General features: G+C 41.1%; 1 protein-coding gene across 1 annotated transcript; it reads right to left on the bottom strand.

Annotated features, from left to right (window-relative positions):
• Positions 1-1,353: 1,353 nt before the first annotated feature.
• mnx1 (motor neuron and pancreas homeobox 1) lies at positions 1,354-4,914 on the bottom strand. The gene is made up of 3 exons (XM_072254433.1): positions 4,440-4,914; positions 2,088-2,248; positions 1,354-1,650 (listed from the first exon to the last, which is right to left on the bottom strand). The coding sequence occupies exons 1-3, from the start codon at positions 4,912-4,914 to the stop codon at positions 1,354-1,356; spliced, it is 933 nt and encodes a 310-aa protein (XP_072110534.1).
• Positions 4,915-14,047: the final 9,133 nt, after the last annotated feature.

Below are 14,047 nucleotides of genomic sequence, written 5' to 3'. Positions count from 1 at the left end.
GTTCAAAACAGATTGACGTTTAATGTTCAGCTGCTTCCCCCACCAGCGGTGAGGTCGGAGCTGAAATTTTACACCCCGTTTACCTGTCCGCTAAACTGCTCAGCGATTGAAACTTAAAAGATGTTAGAAATAAAGTCTACCTTTGAGAAAAATGATATAAAACATGCATTTATCTTTTCTGTCTTTATTTTGATTGAATTGAGATAAAGGATGGAATTTATACATGCAGTTTGCTCTCAATCCGCAGTTGACTGGACGAAGTTATCGCTAGCTCCTTTGCGTATAATTTTTTTTGCAAATATTTAAAAATTTGAAAAAAAATCAATAAAATCAACGAAGGGGAAAGTGATAAATGTTTGGTTTATCTGCTGAGCATATGGCCCACGAGCGAACTCCCACATCACAGCCAAGAGCTCTACGCTCCACAATGGTGATTGATGACTGCCGTTCCGAAGGTTTATTAAAATAAAACAATTTCAACCCGGGTGTTAAATGTTTCTGCAGTTTTTACTCGATCTTAATGTTTGCCGAATGGCGCATTCGCATCGATCCGACAGAATCCTTAACATCCGCCCTTCAGAGAGAGGAAAGGTGATAACGTCCGCGGGGACAACGGCCTCGCCCACGGAATAAAAAAGCAGACAGTTGGGAGCGTAGCACTGCCGGCATTTCTTGTATTTGTACAGCTCTCGCTCCGGTTTTCACTTCAACTTTCTCCTCTACACCGATGCAAAAAGTGTGTGCGCTTCATCGTTCGGGTTTAGGCAGCGGCATTTAATTCTGTAACTCTGAAGGTAGCAACGTTTCATTCTCGGATTGAGGAGCGCTGCTGTGCAGAGCTTTAAAAACGGTGCGGTCAGCATTGTGTCTTATTCTGTTTTATTTTATTGTAAACTTGGCTCCATAATTTTTTGCCTCGATGTTATGTGGTCTATGGCGAAGGAGTCGGAGCGGTGTAAAGTTTACTCAAATGAATCGCGGCGATGAGATCCATAGAAAACATTTATTGTGCGTTATATACAGCGGTACTTGCAATATACTGTATCGGGGAGAGAGGAACGAAACAGCACACTATAGCTAAACAATAATTTAGCATGCACGACTATGGGCCAGTTCTTATAAATACAATATAAAAATAAAGGCGGTACAGTCTTGCAATTTTCCACTTTTTAACGTTCAGAGATACACGAACCTGTATGTTTATGGCAATTGGTTAGAGACGAAGCTACATCGTCAATGGAGCAACTTCAACTGCAAGAACACAAATGAACCTGGGTTCAGAGAAACCTGCCAGTCCAGTGCCTTCCTGAGACGCTGTGCAAGTGAAGCTATATGTCTGAGGGCGTGTCTGCTCTATTTAATTTTCATGGCTGGGCCCTGATGTGTGTGAACCTGCTCGGGTTCTTCGTCTGAAGAACATTCGGACGAGGGGCACGTTAAACTCCCTCCTTCCTCGTCACTGCCCCGAACGTTCCTTAACCTAGAATTTTTGCCCTGGTCGCTTCTGGCAATCTCAGGTTTCTCCTGCAGATCGTTCGCTGTGTGTTCAGTGGTTTTCCCTTTCTGCTTGACCGTTTCCTGGGCCGCTTGTTCTTTGGCCTTTTTGCTCCGCTTCCACTTCATCCGTCTGTTTTGAAACCATATTTTAACCTTTTGGAGTTTAAGAGAGAGAAGGAGATAGAGATGTTAAAAAGGAGCCGCGCAGGTGGGAAAGGAGGACAGGGTAGGACATGGGACATAACAAACAGTAAGGAAGGAGACAGTTTCCTTAAAACCAACCCACCACATAAATCACACGAGAGATTCAGGAGTGACTAGAAATCCAGGTTAACCAACGGGCAAAATGCTGGGGGAATTTATCTTCATCTGGACTGCAGAGGAGGAAGGGAGAGGAAGCAGCTGGAAAGCGATCGCCTTCTATCATGACATACAAGCACATAGTTCACACAAATAATAACAGATTCAAACGAAAACACGGCTTGAATTACACGGTTTGAAAAACACCGTTCTGAATTAAAACCGAAAGCTTAAAAGTTTGCCGACGGTTTGTATCAAATCTGTGCTGAATATGCGCTGGTGGCTCCTACCTGTGTTTCTGTGAGCATCAAGGATGTGGCCACCTCGAACCGTTTGGGCCGGGAGAGGTACTTATTCAGTTTGAATTGGTGCTCCAGTTCCAAGAGCTGCTGGCTGGTAAAGGCCGTCCGCGGCCTGCGGCATTTCCCCAGCATGCTGGACTGTGTCTGTGCTGCGGAACGCGAGTTAAGCAACAATATGACAGATGAACAAATTAACATTCCTGCCATAGCTACAAAGTACAACGGCTAGAGTGAGGGAGGGGAGAGGTAAGCTCTAGTTTTCTTATCGACCTATTCGTTTGTGGTCTGTGAGGGGCGTTTATGTATTTTCTATTCTTAACACATTTAGATCGTTCCTAAAGGCTTGGTTTTAAAATAAACACACTCTGCAAAACTAAAAAAAAATGTAAATTAATAAACCGGATTGCCAAATGACAAGTGCGTTATTTTTGTAATTTTAAACATTAAATAATAACCACAGATTTCGAATCAGTTCGTGGAAACATCAAGTCTGACCGAAAAAGACTGCGATTTGATTGGTTTGCATTTTCGAACTACCAGCTTTAAAAATACTGCATCGTCCTTAAACTGGAATGTCAATCTGAACTCGAGTATTTACTTAATATGGTTTTGGAACAGCTTCAGGTTTTAAAATGCGATTATCACAATATTTATCATTTGTGGGATCCAATTCCAAGAATGGAAATGTAATCCATATCATTACCGCGGCCTGTACTAAGATAACAATTTATATTCGTTGGTTGCCGGACATTGAATCATCTGTTAAGTGTAATCGTCATTAGCAACACGTAGAACATAACGGTGATTTCTTGGTGTATTAAGATATTACATTCGCCAGCAATTTAAAAACAGTTCCTTTAGAAAGGACGGTGATTTCCCACAGGACTAACTTGTGCCAGACAATGAAAGGTACAATAGAAATTAGCTCCAGATCCCCAGGGAAAGTTGATTGGCTCTGTTTAGTGAGAACGCCCACCGTTTATCGGTATCCCCTCTAAGCCTCAGTGTAAAGCAGACAATCCTTTAATTAAATCAATACCAACTAACACACAGGGATTAAATTTCGTGCACGGCTAACCCCAAATGTAAAAACAACTACGGGTTCATTCCAACATATAAATAAAACAACACTGACAATTTAAGAAATCATTTCAATTCCTATCAATATTAAGATACCATGTGAACATTCGGATTGTTGATATCTTAATAGCATCTGGATTTTTTTTAAACTCAAAGGAATGTGCTTATTTTACCCAAACCAAGAGAAAGGATCCCAACACGTAGAAAGAATTCGTGTCACAGGGTACTAAAATCAGGTCGAATAAAGAATCATTTGCAAAGGCTAATAAATAAGCCACATGTTGGATTTGTCAGCTCATTGTTGCTGGGTTTGCATAGAGCCCGCCATTCACAGCAAACGGTGGAGAGAAAAGGTGCTATTTACTGCCTCATCTTGAACAAATCTGCTCCAATAGACAGAAACAAAAAGCCCAGTCTCCCTTCTGCAAACAGCAACAGTGTTGAGATTTTAACACCACTTTGCCACTTTCAGCCGCCTATTATCCGCCCATTTTGCTTCCCTTTTCCCCATTTAATCACCACCGAAACCTTGTTTGAGATTCACGTTTGGAGGATTTTCGTTCCTCACTGAATTAGTATTTTTTTTCACACAAGAATTTTTCACACCAAAAGAAAAAAATCCGATGTCCCAATCACTTTTTCTTTTTGTAAGTATTCTTAAAATCAGTACATTGTACCATCTCGCATCTTTGCGGCTGAACGAATGTTTTATTTACAGGAAAGCTATTGTATCTAAAACCACCATTTTGCATTTTCCAGTCAAGTACCAATCTGACTAAAACGTGGGGGGGGGGGGGGAGAAGAGAAAGTGAACTTCGTAATCGAAAACATAGCTGATTTAGGATTCTTAGAAAGGAATATATTTCAGTCAGCCAAGGTTGCTGTTTGTTTTTCAAAATGCACAGCGACAGCCGTCTTTGATGTGTATTCACATTTACAATATTAAACAGTGTACAGTTGGTATGTTTATTTTGCTGTTGTTTCCCTCGTCAGTAATTTTAACGTAGTTAAAATGCGACCTGAAAGCTTATTTACGAATGGTTTGCTGTCAAATGGCGGTCAACTAATCTAAGATGAACAGAGTTTAACGATTATGCAATACCACCATTCTGATATCGTTACATCCTTTAGAGGTCTAACCATACAACCAATAGTTCAATATCTTAACTGATTTTATAATTTCTAGATAGAAATAGGAAATTTTGCAATTACACAAAGATTTTTTTCACCCCTATTGCTAGAAAGTAAGGGGACGCTTACCGTTGAAATCCGGCATTTTAGGCAGCATCATGCCGGCTGTCGAGGCTCGAAGCCACTGGTCTATCTGAAACGTCCCGGCCGTCACTTTGACTGGCTCCGAGTGATGAGTGCCTGCTAGCTGGGGATAAGGGTACGGCAAGGCGCTGGACTGGCCCGTCAGCGCCGAGTAGGTGTAAACCGGGTGGCCGTAGAGAGCCGAAGCTGGGATGGCCCCGTGGGGATGAAGGCCGGTCATTGCGGGATGCTGCTGAACACTCAGGAAGCCAGGCTTGGACATCAGGTTCCCGAGAGTCAGCCTCGGCGGTGACGGGCTATCAGTGCGCAGGCAGTCGGAGGTGGCCGGGTGTTGGTCGAGCATAGGAGGGCTGGCACTGGAGGACGGGGGTGAAGTTGCAAGAAGGGGCGAACAAGTTTGCGGTTTGGGCAGATCAACGGCGAGGAGCGCGTCGATTCGGAAGTTTTTGGATTTTTCCATCGGCTTTTTTTTATTCCACACCGTGGGAGGAAAAGTAACACGCCAGATTTTGTTGGAAAGAAAACGATGCCACGATCCGTTCTTGCTTCCTGCAGATATGGTTAGTTCTTTTACTGTATTTACTAGACAGCAGCGTTCAGCTCCACCTTGGTTCAGTATTTCACACTTGAAGATCCTGACCTCTATCCCATTGGTGAAGCCATTCTTCCCTGCTCGTTGCTAAGTTTCTATTGGCCACTGCTCTGAAGCTTTGGTACATTTCAATAGGTTGAATCTGCTGATTTCAAGCGCTCTCCTGCGCAACTTCTCACACTTCCCGATCCCCATTGGCTGATAGGCAAATTTGCGGGGAAAGAATCAGCGAAGTCAGAGTTTTGATTGGCCAATTCTTGGAACGTCGCACCTATTTGCGGTATTATTTACCGCGATTGGTCCATTTATTGACACCTTCCTCGCCCATTCGTTGCCGTCATCAACATCATTTGAGAATAAGTCACTGTTTGGTATTGGAGAAAATAATCCCCATAATTAAAGTAATTAAAGGTGTTAATTCTTTTCCTCCCTCTGAGATTTAGCTCCGGTATGAGGGTGGGAAATACTTTGAAATTTGGAGAACTCCAGTGAGGCCTGTTCCTGTGTAATTAGAAATAAAATAGAAAGAAAAAGATCCAGTTGTGTTAAAAGTCTGATGATGGGTCTTGACTCGAAACGTTGACTGTTCATTAATTTCCATAGATGCTGTCTGACTTGTTGAGTTCCTCCAATGTTTTGTGTGCGTAGCTCCGGACTTCCAGCATCTGCAGAATATCTTGTGTTAATGTTTTAGTCTGTGTTTCTGCAAGGTGTCATGATTTTTAAGGATCGAAATTGAAGATTTAGACTGTTTTGTCTATAGTCGATGGTATATAAACAAACAGAATCTTACGCCGCAGTTTATTATGAGAAGGAATTCGGTGTGAACTGTTCTGCTAAAATTTACCACTTATTTTGCCCGCGGTTATTTCACCTAACACGAGTTCGTGCACCTGTGTTGACTGAAGATATTGTTAACCAACCCCCATGCACTAATACCAACCCCCTCCCCTCCCCCTACATACACACACACAAGAGGTGTGAGAACGCAAGCAAATACCTACTGTGTGCTTTATTTTATGAAAAGGACACATTGTAAGCGACTGTGCAATATGCGCTCTTCGGGCTTTCTTTCCGTCAGTTCCAAGTGAAGCTTTTCCCTCGTTCAGCTCTGAGATGGTTGATTGGATTAAATAAACAACCCGGGGACTACGCATTAAGAGTATAGCTAAGAAACAAGATGTAGATGCTGGAAAAGTATACCTAAAGTGACTTGACAAAAAAAAGTAACATTTTTGCAAGTGTTTGATTTGTACCATGTTGCACTTATCAAAATACTACAATGTATTTGCAACAGTGCTGTGAATAGCTTGAAACGTCAGTGGATACCATTCATTTGAAAATCCCGGCAGTTCGTTTTTACCTGAGCTCGTTTTCTTTGGGAAGGTTAATGATAAACTAGACCTTCTCATCAGCAATCCCCCAAGCCTTTACTCCCACATCGTTGACCCCCTTCACATTTGAAAGACTGTTACAAAGTGAAAAAAAAACTATCTCGTTTACGAATTGTTTTCATAGTTCTACTGCAAAGAGTCTTGATTCTCATGTTCTATGACTTCTAGGAACTTCTAATGATACACCAGATACGCGTAAGAACATAAGGACCTGAAGCAGGAGTGGGCCATTGGTCCCTCGATTGACCTGATACAGTATCTTAAAATCTACCGAGTCATCATCTTAACATTCTGTGAAAAGATTTGTTAATTTTATTAATCAGAAGGATTCAATTCTTTTCACAACTTCAAAATGTAATCAAGGACAGTTTACGATAAATAGATTTATGTAAGTATAATGTAGTATATTGTTTTTTTTGGAAAAAAAATATCCGACGAGGCCGTTTCTTTAAATCCTGAATATGGAGTCACCAACTTTAAAGTACTCTCGGTTGCGAAGCTGTTTCACTAGACCCGTACTGCAGCATGTGATTTTTTTTACACATGTACAGGAACACCGAGAAGAAAGGAACCGTCGCCACCGCCTTTCCCCATTTAATTTGGGCTTTGCTTCTGAGAATGCGGCAGCCTCTTGGGCAGCATTTCAAGCATTGATTCTGCTGTAAATAAAAGCATTTGTAAAAAGATGTCGTAGAACGTGATGCAATCATTGATAGTCAGCTAAACATCAGGACCCCATCTACTGCAGGCAGGCCATATTTGTGATACAAATCTGTCCGTAACATTTTGACATAAAGTAACAAGATTGTGATATATTAAGATGTTGATGAATGACGACCCTTCCGCCTCGTCCCCGAAGAGGCAGCTTACATAGACGGATAATAATGGTAAGTTTATGAAAGCAATTTCTTTACAGAACGCACCGGACCTTCATCGGCCTAATCAGACAGCTCCACTTAATGGATGAACGGGTCATGATCAGAATTATTGACACCCAGCTCTCCGTAACCCGTTTCCCAATAAAGCTGATTACATTTTGTCAATTCATCAGCTAACCACTCTCACTGTGACTGCATCAAAGGCTTATTTGCTCAGGGGAAATCAACAAGGCACGGATCAAATCCATTACCTTCCCGAGGATTTCTGCTAGTCATTTTGCGGGCATTTTAGTTCCCCATCACCCGTGTCGTTCCAATTTAACCATATAAAAAATATAACTGACAGCGATCGATTTTTAAAAAAAAACTTCACAATTTCCTTTGTTATAGAAAAAAATAGCCACAAGTAGTCAAAACTGTGTATCAATGGTTAATGTTTTCAAATTTGAAAACACCTTTATTGCAAGAACTGCGTCCGTGAAGATTTAAGTTGTTTCATAGGCATGCTGCTCCGTTGAATAACCTCGTCTCCTTTTTTTTGAGAAATTGATGCCACGTTAAGTCAAACGAGTAATCTCTATCTCTTTCTCGTAATAATTTGGGAAGGTGAAAAATAATTCGTTATTTATATTAATACAATGGCCCAATTACTTCATATGATGTTAATTAACGCAAGGGATCTCCTGCTATTGTGGTACTGGTAGTAAATACGGAAGGTAAACACAAGAATTTTTCTAAGGAAAATCACCATCTTTCTCATCTCTCATAGTCTGATTTTTTTTAAAGCTTTACTTTTAATTGGAATCAAAATAGCTTCTTATACAAAAATAGTGCAATATTTCGTGTTGTTGTGCAGCCACACAGGAAAAAAAAACCTTGCGGTAAAGGTGTTCAATTGAGATTAGTATAGATTCCATTTCTTTTTCTTTTTCAAGGTCACATTCTTGTAAAAGAATAAGCTATACCAAGCTGAAGCTCAGCGAACTCGGATATGCCAGCCACCCTTACTTTCTCTTTCGTTCGATCCCTGTTTCTCCCCTTTATCGTCCCTTTCCCCCCCCCACCCATGCTTTCTCTTTCTTTCCCGCCCCACTCCTATTGGGCCTGCTTAATGTACTGACCCCTTTCACACCAAAGTCTCTATACTATTCGGAAATACGAGCAACAGAATTGATTTCTTATTATTTCTCCCCCGGAAACATATTAAGCAAAATAAAAGTTTTACTGCAGGCCCTCGTGTTGCTTGGGATGTGACACACTGTTAAAGTAGCAGCTTGGAGTGTAAAAGTTACCAGTTTCCACAATACACGAACATTTGCACACACTTGCAGCCGTTGTAAATGTGTTTAGTAATCAATTTTGAAGAGTTGTGAGAGGGTTAACCACTGATATCTAGTATGGTATCTAAGTGTCTATTTTTATCACTACAAGAAATGAAAATGTTGCACTTGGCTGTGTGTTCAATGATTCTTGTATGGTTGAACTCATCTTTCTCAGCTTACGGAATTCCTCTGCGTCTTTCAGCGAATGTTCCAGTTTGAAGTATTTACAGTACATGAAACTTAAGCTGCGGAACAGTAGGGAATAATTCGTATCATTTTACCAATTTACTAAATATTCTTAAATAAACACATTTTCTGTGTCCTTTTCATAACGTCCTACAATGCTTCAATGAAACACTGCGACGTGGGGGGGGGGGCGGTGGTATGGCAGGATCTCTGAGTCCGGCAATTCCTAGCAGCGCCAATATGGTAATGGGATGTTGGTGGAGGGGCATCAAGGGACGATTTCTTCCAAGTTGTATCATGATGTCTATTACATCAGAGAACTAATGCGAAGGGCATAATTTTAAGATGATTGGAGGGAAGTATAGGCGGGATGCCGGATGTACATTTTTTTTTGCACAGAGGGTGGTAGATGAGTGGAGCGCCCTCCCGGGGGTGATGGTAGAGGCAGATACGTTAGGGACAGTTAAGAATCTCTTAGATAGGCACATAGATGATATAAAAAATGAGCTCTGTGGGAAGGAAAGGTTAGACTGATTGTAGAATAGGTTAAAATAACTGCACAATATCGTGGGCCGAAGGGCCTGTATTGTGCTTTAGTGTTCTATGTTCTAGAATAGAAGGGTCAACTTCGGCAAAGTGGAACTCGAACCTAGACAAAGGCAAGAGGTTTATAGGGAACTTGAAGATTCCTTTTTGTTCACCCTGAGAATGGATAGAGCTTGGGGCACACTATCCGTAGCGGTGGCCGAGGTAAGCATTCTCACAAATATCTAGATGAGAACTTGAAAAAAAACCATAATCACATAGGTCGAAGTGCTGGTATCTATGGACCGAACCATCTATTTCCTTACTCTATGAGTCTATAACTCTAGCATCATTACCATCTGAGCCACATGCAGCAATCAAGTAGATATTGGTATATATACGGACACTAAATTCATCAAATTTCCCTCAAATACATCCAATGCAGATGGTTTATATAGCTACCGGAGAAAATAGGTTCATTTCAGGAAAGATCTCAATTCAAGACAAAACCTTGTTATCTGGCGACATGGTACTGGTGAATGCATAGGGTTAGCGTGGGTTCCTGAATATACTGTCAGAAGATAGTCTGACTCCAAAAAAAAGTATGGATCTGAGCCATTATTATTATTATATTATATGATAAGGTTTTTTTTCTTCTTTTTTAACAAACAGCTCATTTCTGTAGTGGGGGTAGATTTTTAAAAAATAAAATATAATTACTTTATTTCATTTCATAATTCAATCTTTTTTTTCTACAGGTTTGATTTGGAATATGGGATACTGCGATCATATTTCTGTGATTTAAATGTAATGTAATTCGTATTACTTGTGAATTTTGTATTTGTATTCATGCAATTTATAATATTAATAAAAAATATTGAAAGAGGACAGTTTGACTCCAAAAACCTTCAATGAAAACCTCACATCAACCACATCAAAATCAAACTGTTACTCATTGTTGTCAAATGACAGAGATATCTGGAGTGATTTATTATTCGCTTACAGGCACAGCGTGGATTTGGCCAGTAACCCACCTACTTAACACAAGTAAAAGTGAATGCTGGACCATTTCCCCAGCAATGGAAAAGAGACTAGATGCAGCTGAATTATGGTTCTACAGGAGAATGTTAAAAATATCATGGACCACACACACATCAAATGAAAAAGTTCTCAGGAGAGCCCAAGCAGTTCGATCACTCTTACCAACAATAAGAGAAAGACAATTCAGATTCCTGGGACACATCATGCTGAAAGATGAACTAGAAAAACTCATAGTCTCTGGAAAGATCGAGGGGAGTAAACCTAGAGGAAGACCTGGGCTTATGTACATCAAAAGCCTAGCCAGGTGGCTACACATCGAGGAAATGGAAGTCATCCAAAGAACGAGGGATAGATCTATATGGAAAACCATGGTCACCAACGTCCGCATCGGATATGGTACCTAGACAGACAGACAGACAGACAGACTACTAACTGTGTAGGTCTTTGGAATGTGGGAAGAAATCGGAGCATCCGGAAGAAACCCGCGCTGTCACGGAGAGAACATGCAAACTCCTGTACAGATGGTGCCGGAATTGGACTCCGAACTGCGACGCCTCGAGCTGTAATAGCGTCGCGCTAACCGCTATACCATGGAAGCTCTCAATGAAATAGTAAAATCTCAAGATTCCCAACAGGTTTCACCGTGCCCAACAACATTCACGCACACGTTTAAAAGGGCCACTCAACTCTTCTGAATAATTGAGGTCGTAGTTATAATGGATGAGGCTTGCCCAGACTATATTCACGTTGTCAATAGCAAGTCTGCAATGATGCTCCTGTTAAAGTCAGGCTGAAAGATGGATTTTGTCCCCCACATTCATGTTAACGAAAGCTTTGGTTATTTTTCGTATGTGAATTTCTTTATTCGTTTTTTTCCCTCTCTTTTTCATTTGGGTTCTGTACCATTTTAAACAGAACGTGTCAGGCCGAATCTTTTTGCTATACGTGTATAAAATAACTTGTGGGAGACTCCATCGTGCATTCACACAGGCGAAAACATTCTCAGAATATCCCTTCACGACGAAGACTGCTCAGAGAGAAGTAATCGGCGGGCGGTAGTAATGGAAAAAAAGATTGTTAGACGAGTTATAAATAAAGGTAGTCTGTTTTATAATACGGAGGTGGGAGTGAGGATGGGATGGGGATGTGGGTGGGGAGGGTCACTGTTTTCTGAAAAAGGAGGGCAACTTGAATGTCCTCGGATAGAAAACCTCCTTCCGGGAACAAATGCGGCGGAGAAGTTGTTTTGGGGTGGGGTGGCGTGTCTTTCCAATGCTTTTCAAATAACATCAATATATAGAGTGAAATAATTTTAATCTTGCCATTGATGTCTCAGAAAATGGAACAATTATATTCTTAAGGCAACATTATGGTACGAAATGTTTAATATCGACAACTCTGCGGCTTGTTTTAAGTACAAGAGATCCTGCAGATGCTGGGAGCCCAGATTCACACCGACACACACAAGATGCTGGACTGTTGAAGGATCTCGGCACCAAACGTCGACTCTTCACCCCTTTCCATAGATGCAGATGCAGCCTGCTGAGCTCCTCCAGTTTACTGTGTGCGTGTCTCCGCGACTTGTTTCGCCTGGAGCACAGAAACGTAATAGAATAATCTGCGTACAAAGTTTTCGTTGAATTATAAAAGAGACGGAAATAGTTAATTTTTAGCTGGTGGATTGGGATCACCTCCAATTGTGAGTTGGCAGACAGAAATCATCTCCTGTTCCTTTCACTGATAGAGCGTGGATTACGCCAGACGGCATGTGAAGTCTATATAAAGCAGATGTTCGTAGAATCGGGACCAGTCGACGTGTTTAATTGATCGTCAATTTAAATTATCTCCCAGCATAATTTTATTGAGGTATTGAAATACCCGTAATAAATAGGTGGGTCGAAATTTGGATGCTTGATACTTCTACACTTTATTTCCTCTAACTTTTCACCGTGCGGCTTGCTAGAAGTGTAAAGCAATTTAAGAAGAAAGAACGCATTGAATTTGATACAGCGCGGTCAATCCTAGTTAGAATCAACGCACCTCTATCCATTAAAACGCGGCTATCTGAATGGGAAGTGCTAGGCACAGCAGTTGTGAAACAAATTGCGTAGCGTTGGGAGTTTATTTTACATGGTTTGCCTTCAACCTAAGCTATCTCTTTTCTATGTAAAAAAAAGTCTTCCGCCCTTTAGGGGCCTAACACCTTCTGTTCAGTTTAATTTCATTAACCAGCCACTGATTATTTCTATTAAACCCGGTGATATATGAAGCCATTTAGCTCCGCCGCCGCCGCCCTTCAGTCTGATTTATGACTCGCGATGCCGCTGCTGGCTCGGATGAAAAGGCTGGGAGAGAATTAATTTCTGTGCAGCCGTGGCGAGAGGAGGAGAGAGGGAGAGATGTGGTGGTAGGGGGGGGACCTCACACTGGGGCCTTTTTCCGGATGCTGTAAATTTGTATTACTAATTACTTTCACAATTAACTAAAATACAAATCAAGCTGACAAATTGTCCCAGTTTATATTTAATTAGCCACTCTAAATTTATGCATTATGAAAAGAGAGCGAAAGGGTGAAAGACCTTTCTGGGCGTTCTCTTCGGCGCAATAAATTAGCCCGAGGAAACGAGAGCCTAAAATGTACCATTTTGTTATAAATCTTTTATATAATTATTTCTCAAAAATAAAGACATGATGAGCGAATCATAATATCATTACACGATTACTTTAAATGCATCCAAAAGACAAGGCTTCCCGCGTTGATTTAGTGGGACATCGATATTCTCATTCAGCTTCTATCCGCCGTGGATCTGTACAAATGTTCGGTGGCTCCATTATGGAATAATTCTTCCCTCATCCCGCCGCTATCCGTTTCTTTTTATTTTAGCATAAATAATTAGTCAAAGCGGTCGTTTTAAAACAGCAGTTCTATTTAGTCTTGAGGATTCTGAAGTCGAGCCGAATCAAAAGCAATGGCATTAAAATACCTGCACACACCGAGTCAGACATCAGATTGCGGATTCTAAATTGGGTTTAGTTGGGAGACGACTGGGTTACTTGTTAGTTTTAAAAATATATACCAGAGTTCCATTATTTTCTTTGTGCAGCCAACAAGCTGAGTTGATTTTCAACGAAGAAGCGCGTTAGGAGAGCGAACTCCTGGTTCTGCGTGTGATGGGAAGTCCGGGCTTTCCTCAGGAGGGATGCCGGAGCCGGCTGAATCTCCCTCATTCTGATCGAGGCGAAAATAACCAATGTGGCGGCAGATTTGCGCAGGTTCGGGATGTGGAAGGGTGTCGACATATAATGCTTAAAACATATTCCTAGCTAAAGCGTGTATTGAAATTTAATGTAATCCTAAAATACTGTGAATACCATGCGTTGTAGTTACTTGTCTGCTGGACTAATCAGTAAATAGGAACGACGCAAAGCAAATGCAGGTACAAATTAGGCAATTTTCCAGCGAATTATTCTAATTTGGCAAATGTCTTCTTTATATTTTCGTTTATTGAAAGGATTTCTCTCGAAGTGATATTTGCAGACATTAATTAAGGCTGTAACTGCCTCCTCTTATCAAGTACCGAGTAATCATCATCCCAGTTACTAACGGGATGCTAAATATATCTTACCCTGATATGCGCAAGGTTGATTTTTTTTC

Source organism: Mobula birostris, chromosome 3 (genome assembly GCF_030028105.1).
Source record: "Mobula birostris isolate sMobBir1 chromosome 3, sMobBir1.hap1, whole genome shotgun sequence".
Taxonomy (NCBI): domain Eukaryota; kingdom Metazoa; phylum Chordata; class Chondrichthyes; order Myliobatiformes; family Myliobatidae; genus Mobula; species Mobula birostris.
This window is presented reverse-complemented; position numbering and strand designations above follow the sequence as displayed.

Excerpts from the sequence above, each read along its gene's own strand:
- mnx1 (XM_072254433.1), bottom strand. The coding sequence starts at position 4,914 with ATGGAAAAATCCAAAAACTTCCGAATCGACGCGCTCCTCGCCGTTGAT. Across the intron at positions 2,249-4,439 it reads TAAAATGCCGGATTTCAACG|CACAGACACAGTCCAGCATG; the intron begins GTAAGCGTCCCC and ends CGCGTTCCGCAG. Across the intron at positions 1,651-2,087 it reads TGATGCTCACAGAAACACAG|GTTAAAATATGGTTTCAAAA; the intron begins GTAGGAGCCACC and ends AAACTCCAAAAG.